General features: G+C 36.9%; 1 protein-coding gene across 8 annotated transcripts in view; it reads right to left on the bottom strand.

Annotated features, from left to right (window-relative positions):
- cacna1db (calcium channel, voltage-dependent, L type, alpha 1D subunit, b) overlaps positions 1-17,198 on the bottom strand; it is a 92,266-nt gene that overhangs the window by 33,989 nt on the left and 41,079 nt on the right. For 3 of the 8 annotated variants that reach the window (XM_082519627.1, XM_082519628.1, XM_082519630.1), the window contains exons 8-22: positions 15,186-15,289; positions 14,663-14,832; positions 9,720-9,794; positions 7,464-7,551; positions 7,257-7,283; positions 6,785-6,945; positions 6,482-6,707; positions 5,335-5,542; positions 4,999-5,119; positions 4,790-4,904; positions 4,617-4,677; positions 4,450-4,510; positions 3,669-3,813; positions 3,402-3,531; positions 1,596-1,655 (exon numbers count right to left, since the gene is read on the bottom strand). In XM_082519627.1, coding sequence (XP_082375753.1) covers positions 1,596-1,655; positions 3,402-3,531; positions 3,669-3,813; positions 4,450-4,510; positions 4,617-4,677; positions 4,790-4,904; positions 4,999-5,119; positions 5,335-5,542; positions 6,482-6,707; positions 6,785-6,945; positions 7,257-7,283; positions 7,464-7,551; positions 9,720-9,794; positions 14,663-14,832; positions 15,186-15,289 — 1,752 coding nt within the window. Of the gene's footprint in view, positions 1-1,447; positions 1,508-1,595; positions 1,656-3,401; positions 3,532-3,668; positions 3,814-4,449; positions 4,511-4,616; positions 4,678-4,789; positions 4,905-4,998; positions 5,120-5,334; positions 5,543-6,481; positions 6,708-6,784; positions 6,946-7,256; positions 7,284-7,463; positions 7,552-9,719; positions 9,795-14,662; positions 14,833-15,185; positions 15,290-17,198 lie in introns of all 8 variants that reach the window. The other 5 variants (XM_082519629.1, XM_082519631.1, XM_082519632.1 and 2 more) reach the window with 3 other exon arrangements.

Below are 17,198 nucleotides of genomic sequence, written 5' to 3'. Positions count from 1 at the left end.
ACCGTTCGAAATATAGCAGACTTAACAAACATCCTACTATAATGATTGTAGTATATGAATGCACATACCCCACCTCCTCCTTAACATCTATGAACATCTATTACTATAGATGTTCATAGATGTTTAGTTATTTAAAATCTTTGTATATATCATGTTAATTTCAATCTATTATATTACATTCTCAGTACGTCCCATGTAAGTAACTTAATGGTCTGCGTATCTGTATATGTGACAGAGTTTTGTTTGAGTCACCTCTAAATACTGAATGAAGAGTTCTGAAATTAGGTCCTTAAATATCACAGACATATACCTGAACAAACAGCAATTCACTCCAGTAAAAGCGAGGACATTTTTAACGACAATCAGAATTGTGCAACCCTTACCACTCTGATTGCAGAGTGCTAATTTTGATGTAAAGCTCTATTTAAAATTGAAAATGTTTTTAGGGTGTTGCATTATGTAGATATACATATTCATTTAAAATATAAAGGAAGTACTATGGAGGCAGGAGTTTGAGGTTTAGTGATCACGGGGCAAATTTATATCCACACCTATGATGTGAATTGAAACTGAGATTATTGACCAAAAAAATCAATAATCATGTCACGTTTACATTTTCAGGTTAAACATGTACAGGTTAGCTTTAAAACTGACAGGGTTTCTATGTAGCTTGCAAAGGAGAAGAAGGAAAAGAAGAATACATAAATACATACACACACACACATATACATATATATATATATGTATATGTATTACTTACATGTATTACATGTATAGTTATATGTATTAGTTACATGCATACATACATCATTCTGCTGTTAAGTTTTAATAATTAACCAAGTTTTTGTCATTTCACTATGTACAGTGGTATAACGAAGATATTCAGAAAAACAAAATAAAATAACATAAGGTCTGTCCCATAAGTGAGCAAAGCGAAAAGTGCTGCAGGCTTGGCAAAAACTGCCCGTTGGGTGGATTTTTGTTAGTTATTGTAATTAAACATAAAACGATATGAATTGTTTAAAACACGGGACTCTAATGTTTACTGCTTTTTTTTTAATCTGCTGATGTGCTTTTAAAAACAATCCCTTTGTAAAACTATGAATAAAGTATACATTTTTGTCATCAAAGAAAAAAATGGTAAAAACATAATTTTAGGGAAAAGCCATACAAGCGGTCGTATTCTGGAGAGCCAAAGGTCCATGAACTTGTCGAGGGTTAAAAGGGGGAAGTAGGCCGTGATGGAAAAGTGACTGACAGACAAAAAAAAATTTCTGACGAAAAGGCACGAGCTCCACGTTGACATGTCGGCGCTGTGAGAACAAGACAAGCAGGCGGCCATTCTGACCAGACTTTAGAGACAAAAATGACGAGAGGAAGAATGTGTGCAGCAAGCTTGGAAGTGGTGGGTTGTTGCTGAGCAAACGCAACGGTTTGAATTGTTTACCTTAATAAAGATCTCAAATGTAAACATACTAGTGAAGACATAGTCTGCATAGCCTAGGATCTGAGGAAGCAATCAGAGTGACATAAGCGCGCAGGGTTACTACAGCTCTACTCAGCACAGCACAACACAGCACGCAAAGGACATTTACCTTCAACAGGATCTCAACAGTAAAGATTGCGGTGAAAGCATAGTCAAAATAACCAAGTATCTGAAAAAGGCAATGCACAAGTTCAAGTCATTCCAAGACAACAGCACAGTGAGAGATTTATTAAATACTTTTATGTGTAAATACTGCAAAGTTTAAACACAGATGAAACAGATACTAGTGTAGCCAAGCACTAAGTAGATTATACTTTAACTGACCAATCACTCGTTAGTGCGTAGTCTCAAATAAATTCTTGTTTGTTAAGAAACGGTGATGTTCCTTCTCTGAAATTCTGAATGCAAACAAAGCTGGGCCATTGTCTCTTTTTAGTGTTGGAAGAAGCCATGTTGTGCCAGTGCAATCAGCACTGGTACAGAGTGAACACAAACAGACTATTTAAAACTCCTTACAGTGACATGCTGTAGCTGCAGACACAAAGGGAAGCCTGCTGAACTATCTGCTTCTAAAGTCTGCACTGAAAATGTATGTAATCACAGCTCGTGGGCAGTTTAACACGATGATACAATCATGTGGAAAATAAATTTTTGATGGGACTCCATGCAGACCTCTGAAAAACTAAGTACACACTTTCATTCAGTAACTTGTTGAACCACCTTTACTGCAATAACTTGAAGTAACTGCTTCCTGTATGACTGGATTATCAGTCTGTCACATCACCATGAGGAATAATTTTGTTCTGCTCTACATCACTACATCACTGCTCCAGTTTCTTGAGGTTTTATGCACAGCTGTCTTAAGGTCCCGGCACAACATTTAAATTAAAATGAGGCCTGGACTTTGGGTCATCACGGCACTTTGATTCGCTTCTTTTGCAGGCATTCTGTTACAGATCTGCTGCTGTGCTTGGATCGCTGTCCTGCTGCATGACCCAGTCTCGACAAAGCTTTAGCTGACATATGTCACATTTGACTCTAGAATAGAGTGTTCCAGAAATCTTGTGGTTTGTTCAGATGGAGCTTTGCAAACCAAAGCTGTGTTGCCAGGTTCTTTTCAGAAAAGTTTTCTCCTGGTAACCTTTCCAAATAAGCCGTACCTGTTCAGTCTTTTTCTAATTGTGCTGTCATGAACTTTAACATTTAACATGCTACCTGAGGCCTGTAGAGATTTTGTGTAGTTTCTCTGAGCATGCTCAGTTTGAATTTAGGGAGAATCTGCTGAAACGTTCACCCCTGGCAAGACTATGGGATTGTGTTTAGACACATTTGATTGCTTCAGACCAGAAAACTTCTGCTTTTATAGAGGCGCTCACACTTGCTAATGTACAGTTAATCAAGTGCATTTGATTAGCAGCATCTTGCTGCTACTTACCCTCTTAATTCCTATGTAAGCAGTAAGGCTGTACTTAGTTTTTTCAGGTAAACAAGAGTCCTCTAAAAACTTTATTTTTTACCCAACTGCATTTAATTTCAGAGCCAAAAATTCCTCAAATTTAAGACATTTTGAATTATCTTTTAAGAATATCTTATGAATTGTGTGAGAAACAGACAAGGTTAAATAACATAATAACATAATAATAAATAGCAGTAGTTGTAAAATCTGTTATTGCCAAATCAGTCATTTCATATGTCACTTGTTATTTTTTAAGGAAAATTTTAGATTTGTTAAAATATGCGTTTTACTTATAACTTTAATGATGGGTGTTTAATGCACATTTTCAACACCAGGAGATTAAAATGGAACGTAGTAAATGAAATGTGGTAATACATAATTTACAAAATTACAGCTGAACTCCGACTGTGACGTGTAAAAAAGTGAAACAGTTTCCAGACTCATTGGTTGTTTACATACGATATTGCGAGCAGAGAAGTTGCGGATGGGGTCTTCGGCAGCCAGTGAGACAGAGCTGAGCATGATGAAGACCAGGATGAGGTTGGTGAAGATCTGATGGTTGATCAGCTTATGGCAGAATACACGAAACCTACAAAAAGAGAGTAGAAAGCAGTAAAGAGAGGGACTGCTTGAACTCTTTTAGTGTCTACAAATACATCTGTCACACTGAGCAGTTAGACTGGTTAATGCTCCTATGTGTTGATATGTCTGATATACGAGGCTCACGGATTTGTGCTGCTGAAAATGAAGAAGGCGCTGCCTTCGGGGATGGGTGGAATCTTTTCTTTGATGGTGAGTTCAGAAAGTCGCTGAGGCCGAGGCCCAGACGGGACTTCTGGGAGCTCGTCATTGTCGGTACCATCATCACACACTGGAAAATATTAAAACAGTCCTTCTGATATGATCCTAGCATGAAAATCCTCAAAGCATGTCAAATTTACATGGGTGCCAAAGTTTTGTTTTAGTCAAATTTTTAAATGTTTCTTTTAATTTTTACGCATTTTGCTATTTTTTCATTGAATATACAATTTATTGCCATGCCTTATGAAGAATTTCAGTTAAAAGATCACTTAAAATTCACATACAAGATTATTTTTAACTGTAAATCCCAGCATACAGAAGATACACTTATGAACTGAAGATTCAAAATCCGGCATTCAACATGTAATATATCTACTGCACAATAATATATGTACAAAAATACAGTGTTTATTTAATTGATTTGATCAACAAATCACCCTTCCACTAACTGCTGTGTTGTGTTTGACTTCAAAGTGCTCACAGTGTCTGTGTCTATGTGTGTATGTTTGTACGATGTATGCATGTATGTATGTATGTATGTATGTATGTATATATATATATATATATATATATATATATATATATATATATATATATATATATATATATATATATGTGTGTGTGTGTGTGTGTGTGTGTGTGTGTGTGTGTGTGTGTGTGTGTGTATACTGTATGTGTATTGCTCAGTTAAAACAAGTCAGTTTACCTGGAGACTCACTGGAAGGATACAACTCTTTGTTTTCCTCTTGCAAGCCCTCCAGCGGCACCTTCATCATTCAGGTTTAAGAGAGATTTTAATAAACTCAGTGCTGCCATTTAACATATGCATGTCTGCAGTTTGATAATATAATGTAAATCCTGATTTTTTTTTACCTTGGTCTCGCCATCTTTGCTTTCTGCTATGTCACATCTCTTCTTATCAGCGCTTGCATCCCTGTTGGGCACAGATGAAAAGGTCTGATTTACAACGCTTTTTTTTTTTTAAGTGACTGTGACAAAAGACTTCAACACTAGACCTTCAAATATAAAATATTAAACAGCTTCACCTGGCACTATTCTTCCTCTTCTTTGCCTCTTCCTCCTCTTTCTGCGCTGTGTTGAGGCTCTCTGCATCTGCCAGGTTGTCAACGGCGATGGCCAAGAAAACATTTAGCAGGATGTCTGATCATTTGAGTTAAAGAGAAAACACTAAACACCCCGATTAAAAACAACTTTTTCACACGGATGTGTGCACACTTCGCAGGCAGTAGGATACAGTTTCCACAAATGAAGAGGATGATGAAGTAAATGCAGACGACCATTCCAGAGGAGGCAGGACCACCGTATGCCATGATGCCATCATACATTACTGTGTTCCAGTCTTCTCCTGTCAAGATCTGGTGAACACAATGTAGAGCAGAGGACGCCAAAATTATTCTGTTTGCCCAGACAATAATTTAAACTGTATTTATTGTCTCACTGCAGACACTTAGATTGGATGTTGTGATTCTTGCAAATCGCACCTCAACAAACAGACTCTTTGACAGATTAGCATTGAATTAGCTCACAGCGAGCTTTAATTTTGAATGAAACAATGAAATCAAACAGATACCTGGAAAACAGTGAGAAGGGCCTGGGGGAAGTTATCGAAAGTGCTTCTTTTAGTCACAGTTTCATCAAAGTTAAACTTTCCCCCAAAAAGCTGCATGCCAAGCAGGGAAAAGATAATGATAAAGAGGAAAAGCAGCAGCAACAGGGATGCGATGGACTTCATGGAGTTGAGGAGAGAGGCCACCAGGTTACTGAGAGATGCCCAGTGACTGAGGAAGAAACAAACAATAAGGGATTATGTCTTGTCAATACGCTCAACTTAGCCAGCTGGTATCAGACATGCTGTAGTCAGTTAATATGCTCACAGATGCCTGAATCCTTCGGTTTGTTTGAAATAAGTGTCATCAGCCTTATGTGAAAGATTTACAGCGAGATCTTTCACGTGTTCTCATGTAACAGATCACTTTTGGCAATAATCGGGGAGAAAGCACTTCCTTATTTTCTGAGCTTCATACAAGTGATACATTTTATACAAAATAAAAGGCTTTTTTTCTGTCAGTGAGAGATTAAATGTTGCTTACGTTAGTTGCACTCTAAGCTCACGTGTATAAGTCTGAAAACGGAATTTAAAAAAACTACAATGCACTCCAAATGAAAAATTATATAAAAACAAATTTTAAAACCCCATATTTGAATCAAAAGATGGGGTTTTAAACATCTTACGTCCAGAGATCACATGACTTTCTGTTGTTTTGTTTTTTTTAAGATTTAATAGTTTTGTCTTTGCTCTGTGTTAAATAGAAATCTCAGACATTCCCATTGATGGATTACTGGTCATGTCTGTAACAGGCTGTGCCAGTGGAGGTTTGCTGGTCTGATGCCTGTATTAAATAGATTATTATTCATCCATGTATCCATTCTCTTCTGCCTATATTTTTCAGGGTCGCTGGGGCGCTGGAACCTATATATGAATATATTATAATATATTTAAATGTTATGTTTTTAAATGTAATTAGGGGACATTTCATAGACCTCATGCACTTTTGAATTCTCATCTTTTGTGTGACTTTTTTAAATTTGACTTTTTTTTTTTCTTTGAATTATGTTCAGTTCAGCACAAACCTTGTTAATAAAGGTGCTATATAAACATTAGTATTATTAATATTATTGTCATTGTCAGTAGTAGTATTAGTGCGGGAATTGCTCACCGTGTGACTTTGAAGATTCGAAGGAGGCGTACGCAGCGCAATACAGAGATACCCAAAGGAGACATGATCGCTAACTCCACCAGGATGGTCTCTACGATGCCGCCACACACCACGAAACAGTCAAAGCGGTTAAACAGGGATACAAAGTAGGCCTGCAATCCCAAGCTGTACATTTTCACCAGCATCTCCAAGGTGAACAAGGCCAGAAGAACTTTGTTGGCAACATCTGGAGAAAAAAGCGGGATAAAAACGTCTAAATGCACGTTTTAGGATAGCGTGGAACAAACAGAGCAAAGCACATACCCTGTACTTCAGTCAGCCAGTCTGGCTGGTTGTAGTGCTCAGACGAGATAGTAAGAGTGTTGAGGAACACCAAGATGATGACGAGCCAATAAAAGGTCACCGATTTCACAGCTGCGCGACACTTCCTGCGGCAGAAACGGTTCCATCGACGCCACTGACGGCTGTAGGCGATGAGTGTCACATGTTTAGGTTTTTGCTTTTTGTATTGCTATTTATTGGATTATTTGATTGGTGAAATACAATAAAAGCAACTTCATTATGATTCCAAAGGGGAAAAGGTTGATTAGGAGGAAAAGAGGGTAGGTTTCAGGTGCATAAACACAATGATTACATTTAGGGGGAAAAAACCACAGATGATAACATCAGCGGCCTGAACAATTAAAACATGATGCCATAATCAACCATGCAAGATGAGACAAGTCCAGTAAATGATGAACAAAGCTACCATGCAGCACCACAACGGGGTACCAACCTGCACTTTGATTTAGTAATTTTTTGACTGGGGAGAATAAAAAGAAGCAACTTTTAATTAAATGTAACAGAATGTTCAAATGTGCACTCTGCAATCCAATCAAACGAGTTTTAATATTACTGACTGTCAATTACCAGACAGCCTAAGCTGTCAATAAAATTTTAGAGTGAAACGTGTAATGTGTTGAGTAACATATACAGCACTCACCACAGTGGACCACAGCATGGTGATTTGTCTTCCTCTCCGTTGTGATTGTCTGTGGTCACTGATTCTGTCTCACTTGTGGGTATGCTCGCTGTCATGTCGCACACACACACATACAAATACACACACGTAAAGACACGTTAATGGAAAAAGTTTATTACACAGGCTTTCTGTTATGTTATGACTGATTCTCTTATTGATATCCATGCATTTTTGATTTGGCTTGGTTCTCGAGTGATAAAATATCCTTCAAAATAAATGTGACTTATTTTAAAATCTGAACAAACAAAGCCCAAATAAACACTCTAATCAGTCGTTACAGTAAAACAATAGATTATAATCTTGAGTTCAGATTTCAGCTTGTGATTATTTAACATGGACTCCATTGATCTCTTTTTTTTTATTAGGAAGGCCAAGCCAAACCACCAGAAATTTTTTTTTTAAATGAAACAGCAAAATCTGCAAGTGTCAGATAAAAATGCTGGAGTGACTGCCTGACAAAGTTTGACCCCTGGATGTTGGAGTTTCACAGTGTGAAACCAGCTGTAATGCTTGTGAGCACTGCAAAAAGATGAAGCTCAAGGTTTTTGCACAGATCTAGTAACAGTGAATACATGCTGCCAGTCCAGAGTCAAACTAAATTTGATAGATTATTATTTATTGGACTGGAACTGGAAATCCATTTTCCATGGTGAGGTTTGAAATACCATTGACTGCAGTGTTCAGATGAACACTGCAGTCAAATGCATCAATTATTATTGTCCAGGTATGTCATGCGTATACACATTAGAATTCACATTTACTGTACATGCACAAAATATAGTTGCAATTGAAAACGTGACTCAATATGATGATGATGATGATGATGATGATGATGATGATGAAGATGCCATTATTATGATAATGATGATGAGAAAACCATGTGGCAGTCCTAGATAAAATTCTATGTTTTCCCTCAGTCATCATTAAAAAATGGTAAGTTATTGTTTATTAAGAGATTAAATTATAATTCATAATGTACACTAATGTGCTAATAATTGGTTTTTACAGTTGCGTATGATAATTATCTGTGTTGTTAGATAACTGTTATATCTTAATGGTTATTGGAAAGTTTAAACTAATGTCTATAATTCTTTGTAAATAAATCAAAGTAATAATTAGATTCTCTTATCACCTATTATAACATAAGCAATGTATTACAATAAAGTTATTTTGTAGAAAAATACACTTAAATCTATTAAAATAAAAATAACTATTAACAATAATAATGAGTAATAACTAATTTATTACTCATTATAATATATACAAGTATATTTTTTTGCAGTTTTACTTTCATGGTAAACATTAAAATAACTATTTACAAAACTTCAATTTACAATTTATTTTACAACATATAGGTGATGTTGATTAGAACTAAATTTTAATAATTTTGTAGCTAAGGTATTTTTCTTCTGACCCAAAATACTGAAAATCTAGTTATAATATTAACTAACAACATTAATATTAGATAAATATACCCTATACTTACATGGCAATACAGTAAATATGAGCTAAATAAATTTTGCTGACATTTAACACTCGCATATTATACATGTAAGTACATTTTTGGGCAACAAAATGCCAACATTTACATTTTAAGTACTTTAAGGGAGCTCATTTTCAATTATGTTATATATTTTAAAGTTAAGGCTTGTTGGTGCATATACTAATAAAATTATTTATTTGCAATGCCATATATTTTTAGAGTTTCACAGGATATTTATCATTTTAAGTGAGGCTTATTGTTGTTATCTTGATGGTTTTATACTTACTAAAGTATGCATTGTGAATTAGGCTTACATTCACATGCGCCCACACACATATGTATGTAAAACAATGTTCAATGTGGTGTGTGGGTGGTATTAGGAATATCAGTGTTACTAATTCTTCAGTTAAATAAAAATATATAATTTTTCTCTAAACTGCTCTAAACGGGTCAAACTCCATTTTCTTTTTCCCTTCCTTTCATGTGGTGTAAAATTCAAAATCTTTAAAGCATTTTACTGGAAGTTGGACTGTCCTGTTATGCCAGTGCAGTAATAGAATAACATGTATGCGTTGAAGATGGTAAGGATCAGAAACAGACTAATAAAGGAAAGGGTGTTTAAATACGAGAGCACACACAAAGCATAAGCAAAGCACATGCAGGTGATGAACCGTCCTGGTGAAGATGTGTGGGGAAATTCAGACTTTCAGACACTCGCGCGCACACACATTTACCCTGTGTCTCTGTGGACTGAGTGAACCAGCCAAACTTTCCTTTCTTCTTCTCAGTAAGGTCAGCCAGCGTGACCCCTTGGTGTTATCAACATGCAGATCATACAGCCAGACAGCAGAGGAAGCAGTGAGTCAGTACACAGCACAACAAGAGAGAGAGGAACGTACAGCAAGAGACAGCTGCAATACAAGCTACTGGCACAGCTACCGTGTCCAGAAAAGTATACAGGACATTCTTGAATTATATTTAGTGGATTAACTACTAATAATAATACACTAACTACATTTATTTATGCATGAATTGTGTGTGTAATAATTAATTCATCATTGCTCCTTGGGCAAAAGTGACTGGCAGTAAGGAGTAAAAAGACCAAATAAGGAGGAATTCACAGTAATTTGTAGATTTGAAGACATCAGACCATTTAGAGAGACAACATGATGAACATAAAGGCATAATTATGATATATATCAGCTCATAAATTATGTACTTGTATTAGTATTAATATCAGCAAATAAATAAGACAGTCAAGGACATTCGTTTTTTAAATGTGTCATCATAAGATTGTCCATGACTATAAAGTGTCCCGCTGAGTACATGAAGCAAAAACAAATTAAACAAAGCAATAAAAATCAACTATCTGTTAGACTGCATGCTGTAACATTAGCTCTGTAAATTCTGGACAGAGTAACTATATAATACACTGTAACACTAGAAACAATCAACATTAAACACGACTTTGGAAAAGAGTAGAAGAAAGCAGAGAAGAGAACAATTGTGGGTAAAGAGAGAAAATGATGTAAAGAAACGAAGGGAAGAGAAGGGTGAAACAGGTATTAACAGCAGTCTACAGACAGTTTTTAGAAGGCGCACACACACTGCAAGGAAGTAAAGTTAGTCCGTCGTCATCTATAACATCGACAGCAGGGCTAAAAGCAAGGCAACTACTGGTGAACATAAAAACTGACAGGTACATTCGCACTGACTGCTCTGTGAATGGTTACGAGGCAGTCTAGCTATAACTCGGGTCAGATGCATTTTCATGTCAGTTACGCCCACATTTTTTCCCTGCACATCCAGATGGATTATGGTATAATTACTAATGACACAAGCTTCAGTCCCAACATTTGTTGCAAAATAACAAAAGAAAAACCCTGAATTCAACACATAATTTTAAATGGCCTTCCTACTGTCAGTTAATAGAATCACGGAGCCGCTGCGCCATCCAATTTTCATACCAGACATTAGAAATACTATGATTAAATAAACACACAAAAAAGGTAAATGTTTAAGGTAGAGCAAACAACTAAGGAAATTCATCTCTCTCTGATGGCAGGATGCTATGTCATATGTAAAAAAAAAAAGCCCAAATTTCTCCTGTTCATCAACTTTGGACTATTAGATTATTTAATGGCTCATTCGACTTATTCCATATACAGCAAATGTCAGAAACCAGAACTAACTGTTCAAGTTGTTCATACTGGCTTCTCCACCAGTCACAGTGCCTAAATACACATGAATACAAATGTCAATCTGCAAATCAAGTTTGCCTGTTTTTTGTTTGCCTTCTTTATTAAAATCTAAGAATTACGCAGATACTCCTGCTTTTTCTGAATCTGAAAAACTTACAGCTAAATATTTTTCCAGGGCGTGCCTGTAATGAAAAATATATTTTTGTTACTACTTGTCAGTATTTTTTCTGTGTCATTGCTACTGCAACCAAGTAACATTGTCTACAAATGTAACCAAATCTAACCAGCAACGTTAAAATCCTGTTTATTACGGCAAACGTGGAGCTGAATTACATTATGGTTACAGTCCATCCACAATATGTTGCGTTAGATCACATTAGCTGAAATAGTTAAGTTTTTGGAATCCAGATAAAAGTAAAATACAGTATTTATTAGAGATGGACCGATCCGATATTACGTATCGGTATCGGTCCGATACTGACCTAAATTACTGGATCGGATATCGGAGAAAAATAAAAAATGTAATCCGATCCATTAAATATCACGAAAGCACCTCACAAAACTTGCAACACTCCGTAACTCGCCTCAGAACGTCGGAGCAGTATGCATCACGTGATAGAGCAGCTGTGGCATGCGGGACCTGTCGGTGGTCTGGATAGCATTTGGAGCTTCGCTAGCAACCTGGCATTTCATCTCCGACAAAGTTATCCCCGAGAGAAGTAAAGCAAGTGTGTAAGTCCATCTCTGAATGTAAAGCATTCCTGCGTTAAGCTTAACAAGCGACTGCCTCTCGCTCTCCGGCTGCTACTTCAATCGTGAAACTGCTAATGATCAGCTGATCGGCTTTTCTGTCGTGAGTCTCTCTTGTTTGTTTTTGGTCCACTTTGCGCCAGAAAGAGCAAACCAGCGGCTGAACAACAGCAGCACGTTTAAGCTTGATAAGCTGTTGTTACAATTTATTTAATATTACTTTCTACACCAGGATCTTTTTCTATGTAGCTGACGGCTGGTAACTGTGCAGGGGCGGATCTAGCAAAGTTTAGCCAGGGGGGCCGATAGGGCATTAACTGGGAAAAGGGGGCACAAAGACATACTTTTCTTTCTTATTCTCATTTAAAATGTCTAGCTTTTAATAAATAATTATCTGACACCCAAAGTTTTAATTTGATGTAAAATGAATAGAAGTCAATTACTGTATATAGTGACTATTAAGTCTAATATATATACCCTAGTAAGCTATAGTACATTTTCCTTTGGGAAGGTACCATCTGTGCAGTCTGCAATTTTGTTGAAGAAAGATGTTGAATCTATTTAATATTTCTTGAAAAATAATTGATTTCTGTGCATTTTTTTTCACACTGCATCAAATTAAGGTTGATTACGTCGATTAAGCATCATGAGGTGGCGCGTGAGGGGTGGTTCCCTATTTTTTATTTATTTATTTTTGTTGTTGCTGGGAGTTGGAACCCTATTAGTTAGGTTGCTTAATATTTACGCTAAGTACTCTTTAAAATACCAGAATAGGGAGGATGGTGTAGGTCTAAGTTTATTAGATTGATCAGTATTGCTGAACTATGAAATATTTTTTTTGCATACAGGTATAACAGAATAGCTTTAGTGTAGTTGTTGTTTTAAACTTGAGTATGAACTTGCAGACTTGCAAAATGCAGCAAGATATTTTAAAAAACAGTTTTGTTGATTAAAAAACACTATATCGGATTCATATCGGTATCGGCAGATATCCAAATTTATGATATCGGTATCGGTATCGGACATAAAAAAGTGGTATCGTGCCATCTCTAGTATTTATATGCATTTTTATTTACAACCCATATAAACATTGAAATACAGCAAAGAAAAACACACAGCTTTTGCCATGGTATTGAACGTGCAGCGCTGTGAAAATCTGAAGACACATCAAAGAAAATTCTAGAGATTTAATTTCACGACACGCATGTGTGAAAGTGTAGTGCAGCACACAAACTGCACTGCTACAGTGGTTATGATTTCATAGATAAAATCCTCCAGCATGCCAAAGATGGGTGTTTATACCACCAGTTGTATATAAATGTGAGGATTAAGTGAACGCTAATATAAGCATTACGTCCATGTAATAAGGATTCCATTACATTTGTTATGGATTAAACTAACGCTGGTGTTTACTCTGACCGGCTGGAGAGACCCATGAATGGTCAAAACTGTTATAAGTGAACGTATCTGAAAAGTAGGTGGTAATTCAGAGGCTGTGATTCACTGCTGTAGTGATTTAACACTAATTATGTGGAAGATAATATTCAGCGGTTATAAGGCACATAATATGTCTGGCTGAGATATTCGTACTGCGTACACAAAGGCAAAAATGTAGGTATTTAACTGTGTCAGAGGTGGAGGTGGATGTTAAGAAGCGTATTGTTGCAGAACACATTTCTATTTGAAAGCAAAGTTTTTTTATTCTAATTTTCTTAAAGGAATTATGAGGCTGTCATAGCTTAATCATTCTCTGCTGTGCTATGAATGACTGAGAGCAGCTGAAAACACTGATCTTCCCACATTTGTTACACTAGGCTTTCTTGTCATGATCATGTTGTAAGTCAGCCATCCCCAAAGTCAGGACTGCTGCCGCCCACTTAAGAACCAGAAAATCCCAACGGGCCCATCCATCTTAAATCTAATCAAAACACAAGAGAAAGCGATATAGTTCCTTTAAATTTGTGTTCAAAAAACATAAACAACCTTATCTAGATTGATTAATTTGTGTCAGAAAAATTTGTAATATCACAAACTAGCTATCTCCTATTACCAAATTAAATTCATTTTTTATATAAAAAAATACATGTATATAAAAATTTAACTGTACAAACCTGTGAGTATTCAAACTAATCAATTTCTGTTATTACTGAGGCCTACTTGCAGTACCTTTGTGGCCCACCAGGGGCTTCAGGAGTCATTGTTGTAGGTCATACAGTATGTTTGCAGAAATGTAGGAACTCACAAAAGATTTACATTCATGTATTAGATCGCATTCGGTGCATTATCATACAATTTTTAGTGAAATCTTAGATGCTTCAAGCAATCCCTGCCTGAGCTTCCTCATTCTAATTCAGTCCTTGTGCTCCTTGTCAACACAAATAAACAGAAGCAGTCACCCCTCACTTACTGTACTAATCAAATGCCAAGTCAGAAATTATTGCAAGGAAGCAGCTGTCTCAAAACAACGTCATGTTCCCACAATGAGCCGCATTCAAGTCAAAGTAAGCAAAGGATCATGAGAACTGCCAGTTAGATGCATAACAGATTGACCGTCTCTCCTTCCTCTTGTAACAGTTTTAGTGGCAAAGAAATGTGCAGCATTATCTCAGGGCAGAAGAAGTTAAGGCTTTGTAAGTCACAGTTCTGTTTGCATTCTTTGTTTGCCTGCTGGACAAGAGTGCTGGACAAGAGTAGAGAAAAAAAAACATTAAATCCAGGTAACTCACGGTTACGCTTGCCCTCCTCATCTCCCTCCTCCTCGTTCTCAGGGTCGATGTCCTCTGCCTGGGTGATCCAGTCCAAGTAGCCCTTCAGGTCTTCTTCTAACTGCTGCTTCTCACGCAGCTTCTGGAAATCACCTCGAGCCTTGGCCTTTTCTCGCTCTTTGGAGAACTCTCTATAGAGGGGAAAGCATAATGTCAAACGTGGGTCACCGTAACACTGTACAGAATGGCAGCGCTCTGCAGTCTTAAAACTAAGGCTGCACTAAAACTGATAACTTAATAACCTCAACAAACAATTTCTTATCATTTGTTAAATGTGCAGGGTTAAACTTATTTGTGGAATTCACACGCAGCATCACATTTTTATATTATTACCAAAATGAGCAAAATACCCCATCTATGAATATGTTTTATAGATATATTACACGCATACTGTAAATTGCATGTTCCTTTCAAGTAGACTCTCAGCACCCACAACAGGGCATTTTATTAAAACAACAATTCAAAACAGAAACATGAAACATACCCACTCAGCACACCCAAAACCAGGTTAAGAACAAAGAAGGATCCAAAGATGACGAGGCTGACAAAGTAGACCCACGGCAGCTCAAAGCCCATTGCATCATTCATCTACACAGAAAGAGATAATAGGAACATTTAACTGAATTAACTCTAAATTCAGACATGGCAATGTTATTCTTACAGCTTACATAGATTAAATTATTCGAAATAAAAACTGAATTCTAATTTTAAAAAAATCATTAACTCATGGAGGTGCAAAGCCCACAGTATCCCTTGAGCAGGAAAGAGGTTTGTCACTCAACGGCAGCTAAAACTGCAGCAGGACGGGTGACCACTAGAGGGAACCACGTGAGAGACAACTGGGTCAGTTATGAATGACAGTGAGTACTTGTATTAGTGTTAGTAATGAGGCTGTGCCAAATGACCGCACTAAATCCAACGTGCCTCTTAGCTGAGCTGCTGGCAACACCAGGACCTAAAAGTTTGCCCTTTTTTCATAATCACATTTCACACAGCTCTCATTTCACAGTAGGCACTTTTCTTTGCTCAGTCAGTGTAAATGTTTACAGTTTACACTTCTATTTTGATAGTCATTTTCCCGTTAAAGAAAAAAATCCCACTGATGTGCCTGCCTCCAGCCGCAGAACCGCCCACCCCGAAGAAAAATTTATACTTGGCTTATATCAGTACGAAAGGCTCAAGGTCAGTTTTAATTTATACATCTGCGTATCTATCCTGCCATGATCTCTTTTTCCATCTTTTAGGTTTGCTGAATCTCCTTCCTTCCACCACTTTAACAGCAGTATTAGCATGGGATTGCCATGGTAACACATACATGCATGAAAGTGTGTGGGACAGAGAGAGAGAGTCTGAGAAGACGAACGAGAAGGAGGTGAAGAGGTTCATTATTTCATAGATGAGGGTCTCCATCAATAAAAGGGCGTGGGTGTATTGTGAGGAAAACTCATCATCAGTGCTGAGTATTTTGGCTAATTAAAAGCTGTTGGTGATTTGTGTTAATATGAAGCCGGGGGTTTCAGGTTAGCCTTTAAAAATGGGTTGCACACTCTAGCTGTGAAAACTTTTTTAGAAAATAACAACAACAACAAAAAAAAAATCACATAAAGCATGGATTTGCAAAACAGAGAGAAAAAAACAAAGGCTTAAATGAGTTTGCTTGGAAAAGTGTTGCTGGGGTCAAACCTGCATGAAAAATCATGGTTCTGAATGGTGTCTTACTGCTTTTGTCACATTTGTAACTAATGTTCCATTGTTAAGCAATAGCTCCATTGTCTATATAACAATAGTTTGTCATGCGAATCCCCTTTTTTTGTTAGGAGCTATAAAAAACAACTTATATAAGGATATAAGGCACAAATAGAGTTTGTGGAATTCTAACAAAGTTGGAAATCAGTATTTGGTATCTTTATTCTTCAACGCCGCCTGACCTCTCTTAGGCAGCTTTCTTGTAATATATTTCACTAGTGTGCAGGAATAGCTCTCCAGGCTCCTTGAAGGACATTTAGAGCTCTTTGTTGGATGTTGCCTGTCGTTTTTTTCTGTTCTCTGTCAAGATGATCCAACACTGTTTCAGTAATGTTGAGGTTTGGGCTTTGGGGATCCATGACTGATAGTGTTTTCCTATCCAGATATGCTTGTATTGAATTTGCAGTGTGTTTGGGATCACTATCATGCTAAAACAAAAAAAATCCAGTTCCAGTCGCACGCTTTCCAGATGCAATTGCATCCTGCATAAAACTCCGATGGTAGTTTTCTGTCTTGAAAATTCCATCAATTTCGACAAGATCCACAAACCATAACAGAGCCTCCACCATGTTTTACAAATGGCTGTAGACACTCTTTCCTGACCTCCTCAGTGCATATTGATGATTATTTTGCACTTCATAAGAGATGTTACTGATTTTCAGTCTTCTTGTGTAACTTGGGTTACCTCAGCCTTTTCTATAAGTTTCCCATTCTTAAGTAATGGAACAGTAGATGGATCAAGTGAAAGGCC

Source organism: Aulonocara stuartgranti (genome assembly GCF_965226115.1).
Source record: "Aulonocara stuartgranti genome assembly, chromosome: 20".
Taxonomy (NCBI): Eukaryota; Metazoa; Chordata; class Actinopteri; order Cichliformes; family Cichlidae; genus Aulonocara; species Aulonocara stuartgranti.
The sequence above is the reverse complement of the archived record's forward strand: the minus strand, read 5'-3'. Positions and strand labels throughout refer to the sequence as shown.